Source organism: Cibotium barometz, chromosome 54, assembly GCF_041138505.1.
Source record: "Cibotium barometz isolate CiBa-2024 chromosome 54, ASM4113850v1, whole genome shotgun sequence".
In the NCBI taxonomy this organism is placed as follows: Eukaryota; Viridiplantae; Streptophyta; class Polypodiopsida; order Cyatheales; family Cibotiaceae; genus Cibotium; species Cibotium barometz.
This window is the reverse complement of record NC_141099.1, coordinates 16,476,774-16,497,897: the sequence shown is the minus strand read 5'-3', so window position 1 is coordinate 16,497,897 and position 21,124 is coordinate 16,476,774. Positions and strand designations below refer to the sequence as shown.

Here is a 21,124-nt window from a genome sequence, read left to right as displayed (position 1 = left end):
GAAGAGGCTTTGGGACAACTTTCGGCCTAGGAAGATCACTCTCTTTCTTTGGCTGACGGCACACAGGAGTTTGGTGGTTGGTACTTGGCTAGGAGTTGGAGGGCGGTCAGCAGCTTGCCCACCGTGCGAGCGGCCACCCCCAGAGGAGTCTCAGCGACATTGCCTTTGGGATTGCCCGAAGGCTCAGTAGATTCGGCAGCAGATTCTTCGCATCTTTGCTATGGACAGGGCATCGACCCGGATCATCACCTGTAGCACTGTTGCTTAGGTCATCGAGGCTAGAGTGGTTAGGACTTATGAGGAGGATGGGGGAGAACTAGCCCTTCAGGTCTCCTACCATTGTATTGAAGCAGTACCAGTCACAGCCCCACCTACAGGCGACTGGCAGCCAGGCTCATGCCAGAGATGGCAGATCTGCAGTAGCATTGCAGCCTAGCGCATTTGGCGTGCTAGATGCAGTGAGGCCATCGAGGGTACCCACACTCCGCCGGTTGAGACCATCAGGTGCATATGGCTGGATATCATTCACACCCTTTGCGGTTAGTGGGGGAAGCTGTAGGGAGGTTTTGATCGCATGCAGAAGCGGCAGGAAGCCTTCTTGAGACTTTGGAGGCCTGGTCCTTTCCTCACAAATAGAGGTAGTGACCCCATTTGGCATTACAGACCACCTGTATGGTTGTTCCCCCTCCATCCCCCTATATGAGATAGCCTTCTCCTCATAGAGCGGCCAGCTGGCTACTGGAGGAGAAGCATCTCTTTCCCTTATGATCACTTGTTTCCCGCCCTTACATGAGGTTGTATCTATCCCGTCGTGGTTTGTACTTAGCCCTTTGTGGTTGTTTTTTTCTTTAACTAATTGAAGGATGGAAAAAAATAATATCATTTTACCCATTCTGAAGGCAGGTGACCCCATGGATCCCGATAACTACAACGATAACTACAGGACTATTATGATTGGTCACACATTGGCCAAGATTTATGGATCGATCTTGGAGCATGAGCTCAGCAGATGGGCGGAGGAGCAAAGGCTTTAGCAATATCTACTTCATTGACATGCCTTCAACAATAACACACACACACACACACACACACTCTTTTTTTCTTTTGTGAAACCACTGCTTCATTAAAGAATGGATGGCACATTCATGGCTGTCCCAAGGTGGGACAGCCATTACTCAGGTAGTATCAGAAACAGTGGGAAAACACCTCCAATTGTTGAAGATCTCTGAGGTCAAAAGAATATCAGAATGAAAGGCAAAGAGACCTCTTGGAAAAGCGAAGCATATGATCTCCTCATGGCAGAAAATCAGCTGATTTCATGCAACACACACACACACACATGCGTGTGTACTTATGGCACACATGCATGACACAAGTACATGAATGCGAATGCACATTCACATGGATGCGTAAAACTGGTCTATGGACACATAAAGCGGTAATTCATTCACAAATAACCTGGACTTACTCAGACACACAATCACAGAATCCTCGCTCCCTCGCTCAACAACACATTGGCCCCGAAGTCCGGCGCCCCTTGCGGTATTTCTTTATTGTTAAAAGGTTGGAAATTACAAAGCACAAGTGCAAAAAAGCACTCTACTTGCATCAGCTGAGTTTTACAAATTCTGGGAGAAATTTGCCAGCATAACTGCACTAAAACTGTTCCATAACATCTCAGAATGAGTCCCAACTGACAGGCTCACTTCCATAGGCATCAGGTTACCCAATGGAGTCCAAAACATCACAATTCAGCTTGCTGTAATTTTCTGCACAGACCTGTTTTCAGCCCAAAATAACCCTTGTACTGTCTTGGAGGACTAAAGCAAAGTCCTACTGCATTTTGGCATCAACCGGGCAACATAACAGCCCAAAAATAGCACCTAAACAGTGCTGAAACAGCATTGTATTGAAGAGGTTATTACCCTCTTCCGTCCCTGCTTTGGTGTAGGAGCTAACTACACCGGTTCCTGTTCAAGGAGGCAACTAGCCTTTGCATATAAGCATGAAATTCACACAACTGTACCTGATTTTATCTGATGAGAGCATTTCCATAGTCTGCAAGAGAGAGAAAGAGAGAGAGAGGCTGTGGGGAGCAAGCTCAACCCTCAATTCATGAGTTGTAGGGCAAGGGAGTGCACCACAAATGCTGGTTTTCCTGCAACAATCCACCATAATGGCTGCAAATGAGCCTCATTCAGCCCAAATTCCCACGCCTCCCTCTTCTCAATGTGGAAAAATGCCATAAATTTGACACTTGGCACATTTTTAAGCCTTTTCCACATGCAATCTTCCAGGCTAAAAATCTCCTGACTGGTTCACATTCTCACAACAGTCCTTTGTTAGCTTTTGGTCCCCTTGACATTCCGCACAAGCTGACGTGAACACTTTTCAATTCCGACACTGCCAAAAATAGCAGTTCCCTAGATTTTAGGGATGATGTCATCTGCATTCCTTCTGGTCTCCTGACCATCTTTGACCACTATGGTCACTTCAGAATTCACTTAGAATTCAAGATACATTCACATTTCGGTGGCGGCCACTTACTAGTGTAAACTGGCCTATACCCTTATTCAGTGGCCATGTCCTGGACACTGTCATTCATCTTTCAGTGTAGTTCTCAGGCTTAGCCAACCACTGATCCAAAGTCCCACTGGTTGACCCATTCTGACATTGCAATGGTCCAAGCCCTTCCAAGAGATCCCGGGGGAAAACAACAGCAACCAAAGAGAAAGAAAAGAAAAATATATATTTATAAAGAAATGTAAATAAGGAAAACAACTGCAAAAAGTTTCACCTCCTGGTGACATACCCCCCTCTTGAAAGAAGCAAGCGACCTCGATTGCAAGTCCACATGCAAATGGATGACACAGGACGATCACAAGATTCCCCACGCGATTAGTGTCATCGCATGTATCTCCTGCCAACGGATGACACGGGGCGATGATAGAAATTGCCCACTACCATTTGTGGCATCGCAGGTTCAAGCCTTTCAAATACATGTTTCCGGATGCAACACAGGGCGATAGCATATATCTTGTACTATTAGTGTCACAACATGTAAATCATTCATCTGAAGCGTAGCAGATACAACTTCAAAGCACTGAAAGTTCATTCATTGATTAAGTCATTGACAACAAATGTCAAAACTGTACATTGCCAAACATATAATACAAATGTACAGGTCATTTAGAATTCGGCTTCAACAAGCATATTAAATCATTGCAGGTTCTAACAGGAAGGCTTCCTTGTAAAGTTGCATCAACTGAGGTGAATCAGCCAGTTCAACCTCATCCATCCATTTAGCATCCATTGGTGAATAATTTCTGAATTTCACCAAGTATCTTCTTGCAACTTGTCCTTTCACTTTTCTGTCTTTATGGGCCAGAATCTGCTCAGGAACCAGAATTTCATCCAATTCCTCCACTTGAGGCTGTTCCTCTGGCACCATATCTTCTGGCACATTGCCAATAAAAGGCCTCAAAAGGCTCACATGAAATGCATTATGTATCTTCCAGGTTTCTGGCAATTTCAGCCTGTATGCCACATCATTGATCTTCTTTGAGACTTGGAAAGGACCATAATATCGCATACTGAGCTTAGGAAATAGACGTTCCTTGCCCTTTCTTTTTCTCAGTTGTGCCTTTTCAAAGCGCAGTAAGACCCAGTCATTCTCTTTAAACAAGAGCTCTCGACGATGCATGTCAGCAGCTCTTTTCTGCTTAGCTTGTGACTTTTCCAAGGCATATTTGACCTTCTTATATGCTTCTTGCCATCCCTCAACATACTGATCTGCTTCAAATATCTTATCCTTTGTCTGCAGAATGGGAGGTACTTTCTTGCCACCTTCAACAATTTCAAAAGGTGCCTTGCCAGTAGAGGAATGCACTGTATTGTTGTAAGCATACTCTATTAATGGCAAATAATGTTCCCAAGCTGCCTTATGTTCTGACACATAACATTTCAGCAGATCCAAGATAGTAGAGTTAGCCTCTTCAGACTGCCCATCAGTTTGAGGATGAAAAGAAGATGAGAATTTCAAGGTCGTGCCCATATTCTCAAACAATGCTTTCCAAAACAAGCTAGTCATCCTTGGGTCTCTGTCACTGACAATAGACTGTGGCATACCATGGTATTTAAAGATATTCTGCATGAAAATCTTAACCATGTGCTCGGGCTTTATCTTCTTTCTAACAGGAATGAAGTGTGCCTGCTTACTCAATCTACATATTATAGTCCAGATTCCATCATTCCCTGTCGTTGTCCTTGGAAGATCAAAAATGAAGTCCATGGCAATACTTTCCCATGGTCTCTCTGGAATAGGCAGTGGTTGCAATAACCGAGGTGCCGTCTGTCTATCAAACTTGACCTTCTGGCATACTAGGCAAGATCTGACATGAGCATCAAGATCACGTCTCAAAGCTGGCCAATAAAAGAAAGTCTCAACCGCTTTCACTGTAGCATCAATGCCTCGATGTCTAGCATACGGTGGAGCATGACTTTCTAGCATTACTTTCGGCCTTAACTGCTTAGTCACGACTCACACATAGCTTTCCATGCATCATGAGAAAGCCATCTTTCAGAACATAGTGATCATGATGTTGATTATTCATTAGCTGCTCATAGATTCTGGAAAAATCTTCATCACTGGCATACTGCTCTTTCATATCATCCAATTCCTGGTGATAAGAAATAGAAACAGCTGACACTTGTGGTTTGCGAGACAATGCATCTGCAACCACACTTCAGAATTCGCTTAGAATTCAAGATACATTCACATTTCGGTGGCGGCCACTTACTAGTGTAAACTGGCCTATACCCTCATTCAATGGCCATGTCCTGGACACTGTCATTCATCTTTCAGTGTGGTTCGCAGGCTTAACCAACCACTGGTCCAAAGTCCCACTGGTTGACCCATTCTGACATTGCAATGGTCCAAGCCCTTCCAAGAGATCCCGGGGGAAAGCAACAGCAACCAAAGATAAAGAAAAGAAAAATATATATTTATAAAGAAATGTAAATAAGGAAAACAATTGCAAAAAGTTTCACCTCCTGGTGACAATGCGCATGCACACACATACTTACATACGTACATGCGTACATATTTACATATTTTCATGCATACATACCTCTGTGTGTGTGTGTGTGTGTGTGTGTTTGTATAAATCCTTCCGTAGGAATATTTCTAATAAAGTGTGTGTTTTGGTACATTTCAAGACACTTAATGTCTTTCCCAAGTGTGAAGTTTCAATGTTTTAGATAGTTCTGCATTTGTGGTTCTGAAGTTGCAATTTGTGCTCCTTTTATCATCGGCGTGGCAGGTTTTTGGAGTAGTTGGGAGGGCTGGGACTGCTGGTATCGGTAAAGCCGTTGATGCATTGGATACGATAGGAAGTAGTATGACAAACTTCAACCTTGGAAGCGGGTTTGCATCTGCAGCTGCATCCAAAGGAAACAAAATTGGGATACTAGCATTTGAAGTGGCTAACACCATTGCCAAGGGCTACAGTTTAAAGCAGTCATTATCAGCCGAGAGCATAAAGTCCTTGAAAGAAGAAGTTTTATGTTCTGAAGGTGTCCAGCGCTTGGTATCTACAAACATGACAGAGCTTCTGAGCATTGCTGCTGCAGACAAAAAGTAAGCGCTTTCAACAACAAAAAGTGCGTGCACTTCTTAGTCTAGTTGTTTTAATCATGCTTTGTACCTGTTGTCTAAGTGCTTAATGTGTAACTCTTCTAGAGGTAATATTACCTAGTGGCCCAAGGTTGCAGTAAACTAGTTTCCTTTTGAGAGTGTAATAACATTGTAAGTAAGATGCTTTCCATTATTGATGCTTTACTTTGAGAAAACATCAATCTAGCTTGTTTGAAGAATCAGCAGCAGAGGAAGAGGAGCTACTAGACACCTAGTGTGTGTTCAAGGGGTACCTCCGCCCCCTATTCTCCCCCCGCCCCCCCCCCCCTTGGGAATACAAATGCTCAAAAGCAGATTACTGCCCTCATAATATGTACAATGATAGGGAGGAAGCTCCCTCCATGGCTGGGCGCTCTTAGAAGGAGACTACACATGTTGGGGTGGAGAGAAAAGCCACACTATGGGCTTGTAATGCCAAACAATAATGCCGTTGCCTTGGGCGAGGAGGGGTCCTGGGCTCTAAGTGCAGAGAAAAGCCACACGACACTCCTGCATAACTCGGGAATCACCCAAGAGGCACTCCTCCATGCCCACAGTAGCCTTGCTATAGCATGCAAGCCAGGTGTGCCAAGTTGCGATGCTGATGAGCTTCAATCACTGGTCCTTGGGAGAGGGGTCCAAGGAGCTGTTTGAACCTCTGTGGCCAGGATGGGGGTGACACTTCAGCCCCAGCCCCAGCACCAGCCGAGCCGTGCCATCCTTGTGCTAAAGTGCTGCTCCCCTCCATTACCTAGGCTTCTGTACCCAAGGTAACAAAGAAAATCTCCAAACTTTCTATTGTAAAGAGGCAGACCAGGCATCTGATGTGTCGAGCCTTCACGAAGTCCAAAAGGCAATGGTTCCAACTTGGTGGGCAGCCTGTGCACAGAAGTTGTGGGCGACAAACCATAGAAACAATGATATCTTCTTAGGACGGAAGCTTCTCTACAGTGGCTTCCAGAAGTTGAAGAGGAGAGTATGGGGCGCCTCTTGCAACAAGGGGGACGACCTGGGCAGAGGACCCAACTCAAACAAAAAGAGTTAAGAATGGGCTAGAAAGCCCAGTCTGTATCTATTTCTGTAAGAGATAGATCGAAGAGTTCAGCAAAAAGGGCATTATCAGGTGGTGCTGTAGAAGTCTCTGGCTTTTCTAGTTCTCGCTCCTCTGAAATTGCATCTTTTGTCACCAAGTTTGCATGGTTTTTCTCTTGCCATTTTCTTGAAGCATTTGTCTTCAGTATGCCCAGTTCTCGACAATTCGTACACTTCAGTACCTTGCCTGTGAATTTTTTTCTTTGTTTAGAGAAGAAGCTTTTCTCCATGTTGAGGACCACTGTGTTTTGGTCTTGTAAACTCCTGTCTTCATCAAGAATTGCTATCATATTGTCATAAGTCATCTCTCTAGACACTCGAGAGCACTTCTTTGAATTGTCTATGTCTTCAAGACTAGAGAAGAGAGCTGTCTTGTCATCTTCATCAATGTTGCCAGCGAGGGTACCAAGTTGTTGTAACAAAAAACCAATAGTGCTTAAGTGTTCTTGAAATGAGTGATGGTCCTTCATTTTTAATGTGTAGTATTTTTGTTTTAAGAACACTTTGGAGTTATAAATTTATTGCCAAAGAGATTTTTCAACACTTTCCATACCTCCCTTGCAGTTTTGTCGAAGTTGATGTGTTGTATCAAATTATCTACAAGACCCAGACCGGTGAATGATGCATTAGAAAATGTTGCATTGGAATTGGGAGTCTAGCCAAGAGATTTGGCCATCTCTTATCTTATGGGACAAGGTGATGTAATCATAGGTAAACAAGGTGGGCTTATGTTCAAAAAGCCACCTAATGTATGTTGGCCTTCTCTTGTGGCATCAAAGTTGACATCGGTTGTGCATAGGAAAAGAGAAGAGTGTTTGCAACCTCTCATTGTGCCTCTACCACACACGCCACTTCCTCTTGTAGGCCTCCTATACCACTTGAAAACCTTTCCAAAGAGCATATGCATAAATCAACCCCTCTAAGTATGGAGCATGAACGATATGTGCCTACTTTGGATACAGGGAAGTGGCCAGCCATGGCACATGAAGAACAAACCCACCACCATAGAAAGAAAGCCAAAGAATTTGATGTGGGTGACAAGCATTTAAAATTTGAGGTTTATCATGGGGAGTATGATTCAGGTAAAGCATTATCTTTTATCTCCCAGTTTGAAATTGCATTCCATGAAGCCAATTATTCCGAGACTTCAAAACACGTGGGAATGTAGATGAAGGGCACCGCTGCACATTGGTGGTTGGCTGAGAAACTTGCAGGCAATACCATTGCTCCATGGGCTGAATTTAAAGAGAAGTTTTATGAGCAGTTTTTGCCTCCAAATTTTGTCAAAGACATATGTCGGAAATGGTATAGGTTGTAACAAAAAGAAGGGCAATCTATTTCCTCTTATGTGTCAAAGTTTTGGGAGGTGCAAATGGAAGCATGTCCCTTTATGAAGATAAATGAAGAGGAAGTTTGAATCGGTAACGAGGGGTGGAAGTTTATCCCAATCAAACTTTACGCCAACTTATAAACTCCATTTTGGCTTCAGAAGAGGTAAATGTTAAATGGATGCAATCTAGGATTGATGTGAGCTTGGGAAAGGGAAAGGACAAGGCTGGCCCTTTTGTTCAAAGGAGTGGACAGCCACCAAGAAGAGATTTTGGAAATGCAAAAGGTGAGCATAAGGCTGAAAATTCTGGTTTTAAGGATACTAAAGGCATGCAAAAGGCCGATGATGCAAAGGAGAAGAAGCAACCACCCAAAAAGAGCACTTTTGGGTTATCTCCGTAACAAAGAATGCAATATATGTGTGAAGGGAAATGCTTTAGATGTGGTAGTAAAGACAACATTTCTCCTCAATGTCCAAACAAGAGCAAGAAAGAAGAAGAGCCCAAACCATGTATAAACATGATACATGATGTGCAGGGTAATATGGGACATACAAGCATGGATAGAATGGTATGCAAAGCATGGGGGCAACTCAAAGAACAGCCTGCCTTATTCATGTTTGATGATTGCTCTACTGACAACTTCATCACGACTCATATGGCTGCCGCCTTGGGGATTGAAGTAGGTGAAATGGGACTCGAAATAAATGCATGTTCAGCCTTTATTGAGAAGGATGTGAAGGTCACTCCTCACATTGGAAAGTTGAGAATACACATCCAAGGCTATCTCGACCACGTGAACTTTCTCACTGCGTCTCTTAGTGGATGTGATGTGCTACTTGGAAAACCATGGCATGCACGCCTTGAGCCCACCAAAAACTACAAAACCAACAAGATCTCTTTTATGTACAAAGGTAGAGAGCATTGTATAGACGCCAGTGTGTCAGGTGATACTGTACCCGTTGTATCTCATGTACAAATCAATAAAGCAATGAAAAAAAGTGTTTGTTCGTACTTGGTTTTTGTACTTGATGAAGTGGAACATGCTAATGTACATATGGATACCCTTCCTCATGATAGGCTGAATTTTTTAAGTGAGTTTAAGGATTGTTTTGCCGACTCTCTTGGTATGTCTCCCATTCGACCGAAATGAATTAGTGCCGGGAAGTTCACTGCCAAATAGGCCAGCATATTGTGTGAGTGCTTGCTAATAAGAGGAGATCATGAAGTAGGTTGGGGAGCTATTAGAGAAGGACTGAGTGTAGCCAAGCTCATCGCCATTTTACTCACCCGTTCTCCTTGTGCAAAAGAAGGATGGTTCATTTCACACGTGTGTGGATTACAGGGCATTAAATAAGATAACCATCAAAAATCGGTTTCTAAATCCAACGATAGATGATATCTTGGACAAATTGGATGGATCATCATGTTTTAGTCGCATTGATATAAAGAGCGGCTATCATCAAGTGCGAGTGATGTCAAAGGATGTACATAAAACGGCTTTTTGCACTTCTTTTGGTCTTTATGAGTACTTGGTTATGCCTTTCAGTCTCACCAATGCTCCAGCTACTTTTAATCGCATGATGGACCGAATTTTCAGAAATCATAGAGCATTTACAGGTGTCTTCTTTGATGATATTCTTGTGTTTTCCAAGAATGAGAAAGAACACAAGTAGCACTTGAGAGTGGTCTTTGATGAATTGAGGCAACACAAACTTATGATAAATGGCAAAAAGAGTGAATTCTTCCTTTTAGAGATTTACTATTTGGGACATATAGTCTCCAAAGATGGTGTGAGAATGGATCCCGCAAAGATCCAAGCCATCAACGATTGGCCAGAACTTAAATCCATACATGAAGTACACAGTTTTCTTGGTTTATGCTCATACTAAAGGAGATTTGTCTTCCATTTTGCAATGATTGCTTTGCCATTGCATGAATTGACCATGAAACGTGCTATGTTCACAACGGACGAAAGCTGAAATTAATGCTTTGAATTCTCTCAAGAATGCCATTATTACTGGGCCAGTCTTGATCATACCCGATTTGCATAAGCCATTCATTGTTGAATGTGACACATGTGGCAATTGTATTGGTTCTGTCCTAAATCAAGAGGGACATGCAGTTGCATATGAAAGCAGGAGATTACGTGATGCCAAGCTTATACTTGACGTTTATGAGAAGGAATTATTGGCCATTGTTCATGCACTTACAGTGTGGAAGCACTACTTATTGGGAGATGAATTTGTGGTCAAAATCAACTATCAAAGTTTTCGATACTTTCTTACGCAAACTAAACTCTTTGAAAAGCAAATGAGGATGGCCAATTTCCTCTCAGTGTTTCATTTTCAGATTTTGCATACTCCTGTGGCAAGAAAAATGTGGTGGCTGATGCTTATCAAGAAAGCCATGTGTGGGTGCAATTTCGATTGCCTCTCATCAGGACTTGTCTAGTATGCGAGAAATGTATCATATGGATCTTGATTTTGGAGATATATTGGCTGATTTGATGCTTGGTCATAAACATCCATCTTATATGGTTAAAGATGGCTATCTTATGAAGGATAGCTTCCTATGCGTGGTAAAAGACTTAAGGCCAAAAGTTTTGGATGAATGTCATGCACCTCCATATGCACAACATAGGGTAATATTTCCCACTACACAAATGATTTAAAAATGTTTCTTTTGGCTAGGCATGCGGAAACAGATAGAAACTTTTGTTCGTGCATGTATCATCTGTCAAAAAGTAAAGTTTGATAGGCTAAAGGCTCCTCGTTTACTTCAGCCTTTGCCTATTCCTAACCAGCCCCATGGGAAAGCATCACAATGGATTTCATTATGGATCTTCCTCGTACACAATATGGTAATGATGCAATTTGGACCATTGTGGACACGTTTAGCAAGCAAGCACATTTCATACTTGTTAGGAAGACCATAAAAGCTAAGCATATGGTCAAGCTCTTTATGTCACAGGTGTTTAAGCATCATGGTATGTCTAAGTCAATTGTGGGGGATAGAGATCCCAAAACAACGAGCCTCTTTTGTAGAGCTCTATGTGATAACATGGACACCAAGCTGAATTTTTCGTCGGCTTATCAACCTCAAATAGATGGACAAAGTGAAGCCGCAAATTCAGTTGTATTGGATTTGCTTAAATGCTATGTGGTGGGGCAAAGATCTTCTTGGAAAAAGTATCTACTACTTGTGGAATTTGCATACAATAATACGGTACATGCTTCTACAGGCAAGGCTCCTTTTGAGATCATGTATGGAAAAGTGGTATTACCACCCATCCTATGCACTATGGATGCGATTTTTGCTGCCGATGAGTATACAAGGGACCTTGATATTACTTTTGCACAGGTTCGGACAGCCATTGAACGTTCTCAAGCAAAGCATAAGAAGGCCGCCGACAATTATAGAAGGCAAATGGAGAAAATGATTTGGTATTGTTGAAATTTGAGAAAGCCAGGCTTAGTAAGAGACGTAGTAAGGAGGGAACATGCCCTAAGCTCCCTACCAGGTATTATAGACCCTTCAAAGTGATAAAAAAGATAAATGATGTGGGTTCGGAAGATACACAATGCATTCCATGTGAGCCTCTTGCGCAAGTATGTGGGACTTCCACTTGTGGAACCAGTCTTAGAGGATCCTTTGGAAGTGGATTAGTTGGTAGAGGTTTTTGTAACTCGAACAAATTGTCTTTCATAGAGAGTGTAAACTTGCAGGTGGCAAGCTACAAAGACGTTATCTTGTGAAATTTAAGAATTATTCTCCCATGGAGATGGATGAAGCTTACTTTCAGGAGTATACCTAGAAGCATTTCAGTTGTAGTGAACTGTTTCGAATCGGGGGGGGGGGATGTCACTATTTGGGCATTCTCTGTACTTCAGGCTTATGGACGAGTTCCATAAGATGGACTGGCATGGTCGAGGACTTGTTTGTCAACACCAAGAGCCAGTAGGCTGGTTATGTAGGTTGGGAATATTGATCCGTGTCCATATCCAGAATATGGTACCATGGACTACTAGCTAAATGAAATGGGAAACTGTGCCATGGTGCATTCTTGCATTGCATCTATGCTTGTAAGGTTTTGAACCTGTTTTTGCATGAACTGTTTTGCTGCATGTGTGAATTGTGCATGTAGTTCATGAGGTGGGGATGCCCTCTTGTGAACTGTGGGAGTGAAACTGTCTTTTGACCTCGTTTGTGGGATGTGGACAGGTGGTAAGTATACTACTTTACTCTATGTTACTCATTTTTTTGTTTTGCAGGTCCACACTTTAATAAGTGTGTCCGCCCAAGTTATAAGTGAGTTTGGACGTCCACACTTCATTAAAGTTCGGGCGAACAATTCATAAAGAGGTTAGACTAGTTTTCACTCTTGGTTGGCCAGGTACATATTCAAGCGTCCTTTTCAGCATGTTATGAGCTTTGGGCGGCCTCCCACATGTCAAGAGGAGGGATTTGGACGGTACCCCAATTGGCACCCTCCACTTATCCTCTACATGTTGGGAAAGCTTATCTTCCCTCTCTCTCCTCTCTCTGGAAGTGGGCGCCAGCTATACGGGGGCTTCTCTTTTCATTTTTGAACACACACACTTATGGGAAAGCTGATTTTCTTCTTTTTCATGATTCCCATAGCCATGAAAGCTTGAGAAATCTTGTCTTCTACTTATATAGTCTCCATATGATCACCAATTTGCTAAATTCTTCTTCTATTCATGAATATGGAGCCTCCTAAATATTCTATCGTTGCCAAATTTTTTGTAAACCCTAATTCTGTCAAAAATCCTAATTTTGGAGCAACCATAGTACATCTATAGCCCTTTGCTTTGGGCAGCTTTTGCACCCAAAGCCCCAATTTTGGAATCCAAATACTTGCTAAAAACTCTAATTTACAGAAACCCTGATTTCAACCGGCAGTGGAAATGGACCCCTGGAAGCGTGGACATCAACCATACGATGGTTGTACTCAAAGGCGAGGAACAAAATTACGGTAAGAGCTCATTTAAGCTCTCTTTCACTTACTCATGATCTGAATACTAGTCATTATGGTCCTATGTTTCAGTCTTGGCACACACAATGTTTGTGTATGAATGCCAATGGAGCATAGTTGCATTTGATTAGCTATGAGGGATTGAGGAGTGAGATTGTGAAATCAAATGGAAGCTATGGAAGCAATTATCCACATCAGTAACCATGTTTACAATGCTGTTTTCATTTGTGTGAATAACTATGGACAGTTTGGCATGTGAATGCCCGTGAAGCTTGTAATAGGAATCTTGATAATACAATCTATTACAAGGGGGGCCGGCCCTAATGTAGTGTCCAAGTGATTTGAATTTCAGCTTTGTTAAGCTTCATTTTGTGGTGCCATTTTCAACTTGTTTAATTGTGTTAATTGCTTAAGTGTAAGGCAAGATTGTGCTCAACCCTGAACGGGGGAGTCTCATACCACCCTTCCATGAGTTCACATAACACTCACCAGGGAGTCAATTGGTCCATATATCTATTATAGGCTTGCCGTTTATAAATATCATCTGAAAACCAAAAGTAACTACCAGAGGATTTGAGCAAAATCACAGCATAGAGCTATGCCAAAATCATCCTCATATATGCATCTAATAATATGAAATCTCAAATATCGTGAGATTGTCCAACAATTTTATCTTGCTCGGAATTAGCTTGCTTGGTTGACAGATTACAAAACACCGTCATGTGTTCGATAGAAGCACAATTCTGACAGACTAGATGTGAAGCTTGCAATAGCTAATGGGCTTCCGACCATCCAAGAGATGGAAATGTTATATCAAGCTAAAACTGAACATCATTTTTGACTCTGAGTAGTTAGTTACTGGAGAGTGGTCCGAGGTTGACAAGTTGGTTAATGGAGAGGGAGAGGTTATTGGGGAGCACCCCGAGGTTACTGTGACTGGAGAGCGCTCCGTAGATTCTTTGCTCCATGGATTTCCTTGGAGATGTTTGATGCTTCCCAGGGCTTCCTTGGCGACCGCGAAGTCACTGGATGAATTGCCGGATAGAAAGATTATTTGGACGCTGCTGTTGCTCCGTGGCGAGACGGGCTCGACTCACTCTATGGGATAATTTCCTCTCCTAGAGCCGTGCGCTTGGGCTTTGTATCACGAGGCCTATTCCCAAGAGTAAGTGGTAAATCAGGGGTCTTATCCAACTCTTCCTTCTCCACCAGGGGTACCATTGAAGAAACCCACAAGAAAACTCGCTATTGTAGGGCCAATATCGAGAGAGAGAAAAGCACAACTGTACGATCGTTTTGGAGAGAGAAGACACATGAGAGTTGTTGCCGGTGTGGGCTGTAAGCGAGGAGAGGAATAAAACTAAAGCTGTACGATCAGTTTACATGTGGCCAAAAGAGAGGATACTACTATGTTGTTGTACGGCCGGTTTCATGCAAGGGTATTTTTGTACAACCAACTCTTGAGCAACCATGCGTGCGAGAGAGAGAGAGAGAGAGAGAGAGAGAGAGAGAGAGAGTTTATTAACGTCTTCCAAAAGACCGAACTCGGCCTATGAGACAAATCGGTGTACCTGTATGGGGTATCCTTTGTCATCCCAACAAAATGAAAAAGTACTGAACTAAAAAGCTGAATCTGGGTGTGCAATAAGTACAATGAGTGGTGAAGGGGATGGAGCTCTACTACTAGGAGAATGCAAAGCTATATGCATGGAGTATACAATCATGATATGCAACCTAGCTAGCTCCATCCTGTACCATACTGGGGGTATAAAATGGTATAAATCAATGAAGGGGGTGTCCACAGCTCCCTGAAGAACATGCCTGGGTGTGCTCTGAAGCGAGCTAGTCGCTCTGCACCCTCTCTGTGAAACTGAGCTCTGATCTCTGTCATCTCTCTCTGGTATAGGCGTGGTGTCCGAAAGCCAGGTGTCCTTTGTCTCTAGCGGGCTCTGAGTGTCTCTGCTCTCTGGAGTGTAATTCCCTGCCATGTAGGGGCTGGGAGTGGGATGGATCTCTGAAAAAATGTAGTGATTTGTGTCTGTTGTCCCCCCTCTCTGGAGCTGTCTGAGCCTGTAATGATGTCTCTCTGTGGCGCTGTATGTCTAGAATGAATCTCCCCAGTATGCGCTGGTCTGCTCCCTCAAAGATCTGGCGTAGGGAATGTGGCTCTCTGAATAAAATGGGATATCTCTCTGATGGCTGTATATGCTCTGCATCTGCATACATAATGATGCTCCTCACTCTCCACCTCCTCTCTGCACAATCTGCATACTCTCTCCTCTCGGGGGATCCGTGCTGCTCTGCTAGTCTTAATCTCCAATCGGTGTGATGAAACTCTAAGCTGACCAATAGCCACTCGGGAGCCGTGTGGTAAAAAGCCCTCCATGTATCTAGGTCTCTCTATAAATCCATCATCAGTGATACTCATGAAGTGATCTCTGTAGTATAGCATCTTCGGTGGAAGAGGCTGTGTAGGCGATATCCATGTCTCTCGTGTATAGAGCTGCCATAGATCCTGTCTCAATACTCTGTTTCTCTCACTTTGAGAGATGGATATGTGGTGCATCCCTGTCATACTGGAATGGTGGTAGATGATCCATGTCTAGGCCATGCTGTGAGAACCAATGTGTGACCTGTGCATACCATGATCCTTTGTCTCCTGCCGCCTCAGCCAGCTGTCTAGATGCCTCAAAAGCTCTGTATGACAATCTGTCCTGTGGCATCTCTTTGAATCTGTCTAGCAGGCATATAGTCTGGAATATGGCCTCTACCATCATAGGGGGCGCAGCAAACTCTGCTCGGATAATGTCATGAGGTACTGACGGTTTGCTGTGTATCATGCGTGCCATCACGAGGGCCTGTGGTCTCTCTATCTGTGTCCACCAATGGGTAGCAAGGCCTAGCGCCCATACCGCTGCTCCATACATCAATGCCGGTGTGACTAATGTGTCAAATAGCCACCCCTTCGTCCGAGGCTCCTGAAAATGCGCGTGGTGGCCACTGGCACTGTCTCTGTCACGAGGTGGTGAAACTTTTTGCAGTTGTTTTCCTTATTTACATTTCTTTATAAATATATATTTTTCTTTTCTTTCTCTTTGGTTGCTGTTGTTTTCCCCCGGGATCTCTTGGAAGGGCTTGGGCCATTGCAATGTCAGAATGGGTCAGCCAGTGGTACTTTGGACCAGTGGTTGGCTAAGCCTGAGAAGTGCACTGAAAGATGAATGACAGTGTCTAGGACATGGCCACTGAATGAGGGCATAGGCCGGTTTACACTAGTAAGTGGCCGCCACCGAAATGTGAATGTATCTTGAATTCTAAGCAAATTCTGAAGTGACCATAGTGGTCAAAGATGGTCAGGAGACCAGAAGGAATGTAGATGACATCATCCCTAAAATCTAGGGAACTGATATTTTGGGCAGTGTCGGAATTGAAAAGTGTTCGCGTCAGTTTGTGCAGAATGTCAAGGGGACCAAAAGCTGGCAAAGGACTGTTGTGAGAATGTGAACCAGTCAGGAGATTTTTAGCTTGGAAGATTGCATGTGGAAAAGGCTTAAAAATGTGCCAAGTGTCAAATTTATGTGCATTTTCCACACTGGGAAGAGGGAAGCGTGGGATTTTGGGCTGAATGAGGCTCATTTGCAGCCATGATGGTGGATTGTTGCAGGTTAAGAGCTATGGTGGTGCACTCCCTTGCCCTGCAACTCATGTATTGAGGGCTGAGCTTGCTCCCCACGGTCTCTCTCTCTCTCTCTCTCTCTCTCTCTCTCTTGCAGACTATGGCAATGCTCTCAACAGATAAAATCAGGTACAACTGTGTGAATTTCATGCTTATATGCAGAGGCTAGTTGCCTCCTTGAACAGGAACCGGTGTAGTTAGTTCCTACACCAAAGCAGGGACAGAAGAGGGTAATAACCTCTTCAATACAACGCTGTTTCAGCACTGTTTAGGTGCTGTTTTTGGGCTGTTATGTTGCCTGGTTGATGCCAGAATGCAGTAGGACTTTGCTAAAGTCTTCCAGGACAGTACAAGGGTTAATTTGGGCTGAAAACAGAGCTGAAAACAGGTATGTGCAGAAAATTACAGCAAGCTGAATTGTGATGTGTTGGACTCCATTGGGTAGTCTGATGCCTATGGAAGTGAGCCTGTCAGTTGGGACTCATTCTGAGATGTTATGGAACAGTTTTAGTGCAGTTATGTTGGCAAATTTCTCCCAGAATTTGTAAAACTCAGCTGGTGCAAGTAGAGTGCTGTGTTGCACTCGTGCTTTGTATTTTCCAACTTTTTAACAATAAAGAAATACCGCAAGGGGCGCCGGACTTCGGGGCCAATGTGTTGTTGAGCGAGGGAGCGAGGATTCTGTGATTGTGTGTCTGAGTAAGTCCAGGTTATTTGTGAATGAATTACCGCTTTATGTGTCCATAGACCGGTTTTATGGTTCCGTTGCCGGGACAGGGTCCTCTTTTCTGCAAGAGACTGGACACGGATTGGATTGGGTGAACAAGAGACACACTTAGTGAGGTACAACTGATTACAGGTGAGAAAGAGTACGGTCTCTTTCTTTGGATACAGGTTCTTTTAAACTTTCAGTTGACAGTATGACAGACAAAGGGAAAGGCAAGCTCCCTGCCGAAGAGAGTTCCTCTTCTACTCGCAGACAGCGTATAGAGGTGACAGGTGCCTAGGTGTCAGCCTCTGCTCGGACGGAGCGAGTAGTACAGCCAGCCTTGTTAGAGGAAGAACAGGAACAGGAGGATTTGTTTCAGGCACAGCTTCTTAGCATGCTTGGAACTTTTTCAGCAGCTAGTTAAGAATCCCAGAATGAAGAAATTTTTGCAGCCACGTACATGGGATTCCCAGGTTGAAGCATCCCAGCATGTAGTAGAGAGGGCACAAGAACAGTTGCAAATGAGGGTAGAGCATGTTGAGCAGGCACCTGTGATACTAGCTGATCCAGTGCAACATGTTACCCAGGCACAGGTACATGCATTTAATGGCCAGGGCAGTAATGTGCAAAGAGTCATGCCGACCATTCCTCCATTCATTGCTTCCCAGCCTGGCTATTTTGGTGGTGGGTCTGTTTTCCAGGCCATGGCTAGGCCGCCCACAGCTTTGCCAGGACTGATGTCAAGAGGGTCACCAGGAATGATGCCTATGGAAGCTGTGAACCCTCTTTATGCCAATATAGGTGTGCAGCCCGGATTTCAAACTTATTTTAGTCCAGCTTTGGGGCCCGCAACACCTGTTAATGTGGCTGAATTTTCTCAGCCTAGTGGACAAAGGGCAGCAAGGATTGGTGCAGAGAAAGTGCAGAAGGATTTACCATTCTTACAGCCGCCAGTCTATGATTACTTGACCCCCAAGAGCAGTAAGCAGAAGGATTACAAAGAAGGTGGTCAAGCAGTGAAGTTTGAGACTTTCAGTGGGATGCAGGACAAGTTGAAAGCGCTGACTTTCATTCAGTAGTTTGATGCTGCATTCACTGGAGGCAACTTCACAGAGTCTTCTAAGGTGCGGAAGGTTGCTACTTTCTTGAAAGCTAACGCATTGCAGTGGTGGACCTCACTGTTGATGCAAGGACAGGCACCTGCTTTATGGGTCCAATTCAAGCAGCACTTCTCTTTTGCATGGCTGACAAACACCTTCGAAGTGGATGTCATGACAGCATGGCACAAACTGGATGCAGCTAATTGTGCAAATCTGGAAGAGTACAATAAGAAGTTTTGGGATGCACTCTTGCTAGTAACTTCTTACAGGACAGTGCCATTGTCAGAGCAAATAGAGAAGTATTGCTGTGGTTTGCCCAAAGAAATCAGGGATTATTGCATTAAGACCAATGTTTCTAATATGACTGAGCTCATTGAGAATGCAAACATGGCTAATGCATTGCTACAGGGAGGTTCACGTGGCTTTAAGAGCATAGTGAAGAAGGAACCTCAAGACAAAGGACAGAAGAGGCCACTGTATGGCAAGTCATTTGAAGAGAGAAAGGCATTGATGCAAGTTGGGAAATGTTTCATCTGTGAACAGAAAGGGCATATGGTTGCAAAATGTCCACAACAGCCAGCAAAAGATGCGGAGGATAAACAAGGGCCACCGAAGAAGAAGACAATGCCGAGTGCAGGATTGATACCTGACATGGTTGGTGACCAGCCATGTGATGATGCGACAGAATTATGCAGAGCATGGGGTAAAATCAGAGATGCTACAGTGCTGATTTTCTTTGACCCTGGTGCTCGAGCCAACTTTATTTCACCAGCATTGGCAGCCAAGTTGGGAATTCGTGCTGAAGAGATGGGACCAGTTGGACAGGCTGATTTGGCATGCCCTGGGCATTTAGTTCCTGTCACTCCTATACTTGGCAAACTTCGCATGCGTATACAGAGTTATGTCGACACAGAGGAGTTTCTTATCATGCCCTTGGAAGCATGTGATGTCCTGCTAGGAATTCCATGGTGTCATAGGAAACATGCAGTGTTGGATGCTTTCAACAGGAAAATCACAATTGTACATAGGGACAAGACTCATGTTTTGGATGTGAAGCTGAAAGGAGAGTCTGTCCCAGTTATTTCTGCTTTTTGAACCTGAATTCTGAATGACCTGTACATTTGTATTATATGTTTGGCAATGTACAGTTTTGACATTTGTTGTCAATGACTTAATCAATGAATGAACTTTCAGTGCTTTGAAGTTGTATTTGTTACGCTTCAAATGAATGATTTACATGTTGTGACACTAATAGTATAAGATATATGCTATCGCCCTGTGTTGCATCCGGAAACATGTATTTGAAAGGCTTGAACCTGCGATGGCACAAATGGTAGTGGGGAATCCCTATCATCGTCCCGTGTCATCCGTTGGCAGGGGATACATGCGATGACACTAATCACCTGCGGAATCTTGTGATCGTCCTGTGTCATCCGTTTGCATGTGGACTTGCAATCGAGGTCGCTTGCTTCTTTCAAGAGGGGGGTATGTCACCAAGAGGTGAAACTTTTTGCAGTTGTTTTCCTTATTTACATTTCTTTATAAATATATATTTTTCTTTTCTTTCTCTTTGGTTGCTGTTGTTTTCCCCCGGGATCTCTTGGAAGGGCTTGGGCCATTGCAATGTCAGAATGGGTCAGCCAGTGGGACTTTGGACCAGTGGTTGGCTAAGCCTGAGAACTGCACTGAAAGATGAATGACAGTGTCCAGGACATGGCCACTGAATGAGGGCATAGGCCGGTTTACACTAGTAAGTGGCCGCCACCGAAATGTGAATGTATCTTGAATTCTAAGCAAATTCTGAAGTGACCATAGTGGTCAAAGATGGTCAGGAGACCAGAAGGAATGCAGATGATATCATCCCTAAAATCTAGGGAACTGCTATTTTGGGCAGTGTCGGAATTGAAAAGTGTTCGCGTCAGTTTGTGCAGAATGTCAAGGGGACCAAAAGCTGGCAAAGGACTGTTGTGAGAATGTGAACCAGTCAGGAGATTTTTAGCTTGGAAGATTGCATGTGGAAAAGGCTTAAAAATGTGCCAAGTGTCAAATTTATGTGCATTTTCCACACTGGGAAGAGGGAAGCGTGGGATTTTGCGCTGAATGAGGCTCATTTGCAGCCATGATGGTGGATTGTTGCAGGTTAAGAGCTATGGTGGTGCACTCCCTTGCCCTGCAACTCATGTATTGAGGGTTGAGCTTGCTCCCCACAGTCTCTCTCTCTCTCTCTCTCTCTCTCTCTCTCTTGCAGACTATGGTAATGATCTCAACAGATAAAATCAGGTACAGCTGTGTGAATTTCATGCTTATATGCAGAGGCTAGTTGCCTCCTTGAACAGGAACCGGTGTAGTTAGTTCCTACACCAAAGCAGGGACAGAAGAGGGTAATAACCTCTTCAATACAACGCTGTTTCAGCACTGTTTAGGTGCTGTTTTTGGGCTGTTATGTTGCCCGGTTGATGCCAGAATGCAGTAGGACTTTGCTAAAGTCTTCCAGGACTGTACAAGGGTTAATTTGGCTGAAAACAGAGCTGAAAACAGGTATGTGC

The 21,124-nt window shown here is 43.8% G+C and overlaps 1 protein-coding gene across 1 annotated transcript in view; it reads left to right on the top strand.

Annotated features, from left to right (window-relative positions):
- LOC147607894 (protein PSK SIMULATOR 1-like) overlaps nt 1-21,124 on the top strand; it is a 219,970-nt gene that overhangs the window by 42,084 nt on the left and 156,762 nt on the right. The window contains exon 2 of the mRNA XM_086790057.1: nt 5,322-5,638. Coding sequence (XP_086646183.1) covers nt 5,322-5,638 — 317 coding nt within the window. The remainder of the gene's footprint in view (nt 1-5,321; nt 5,639-21,124) is intronic.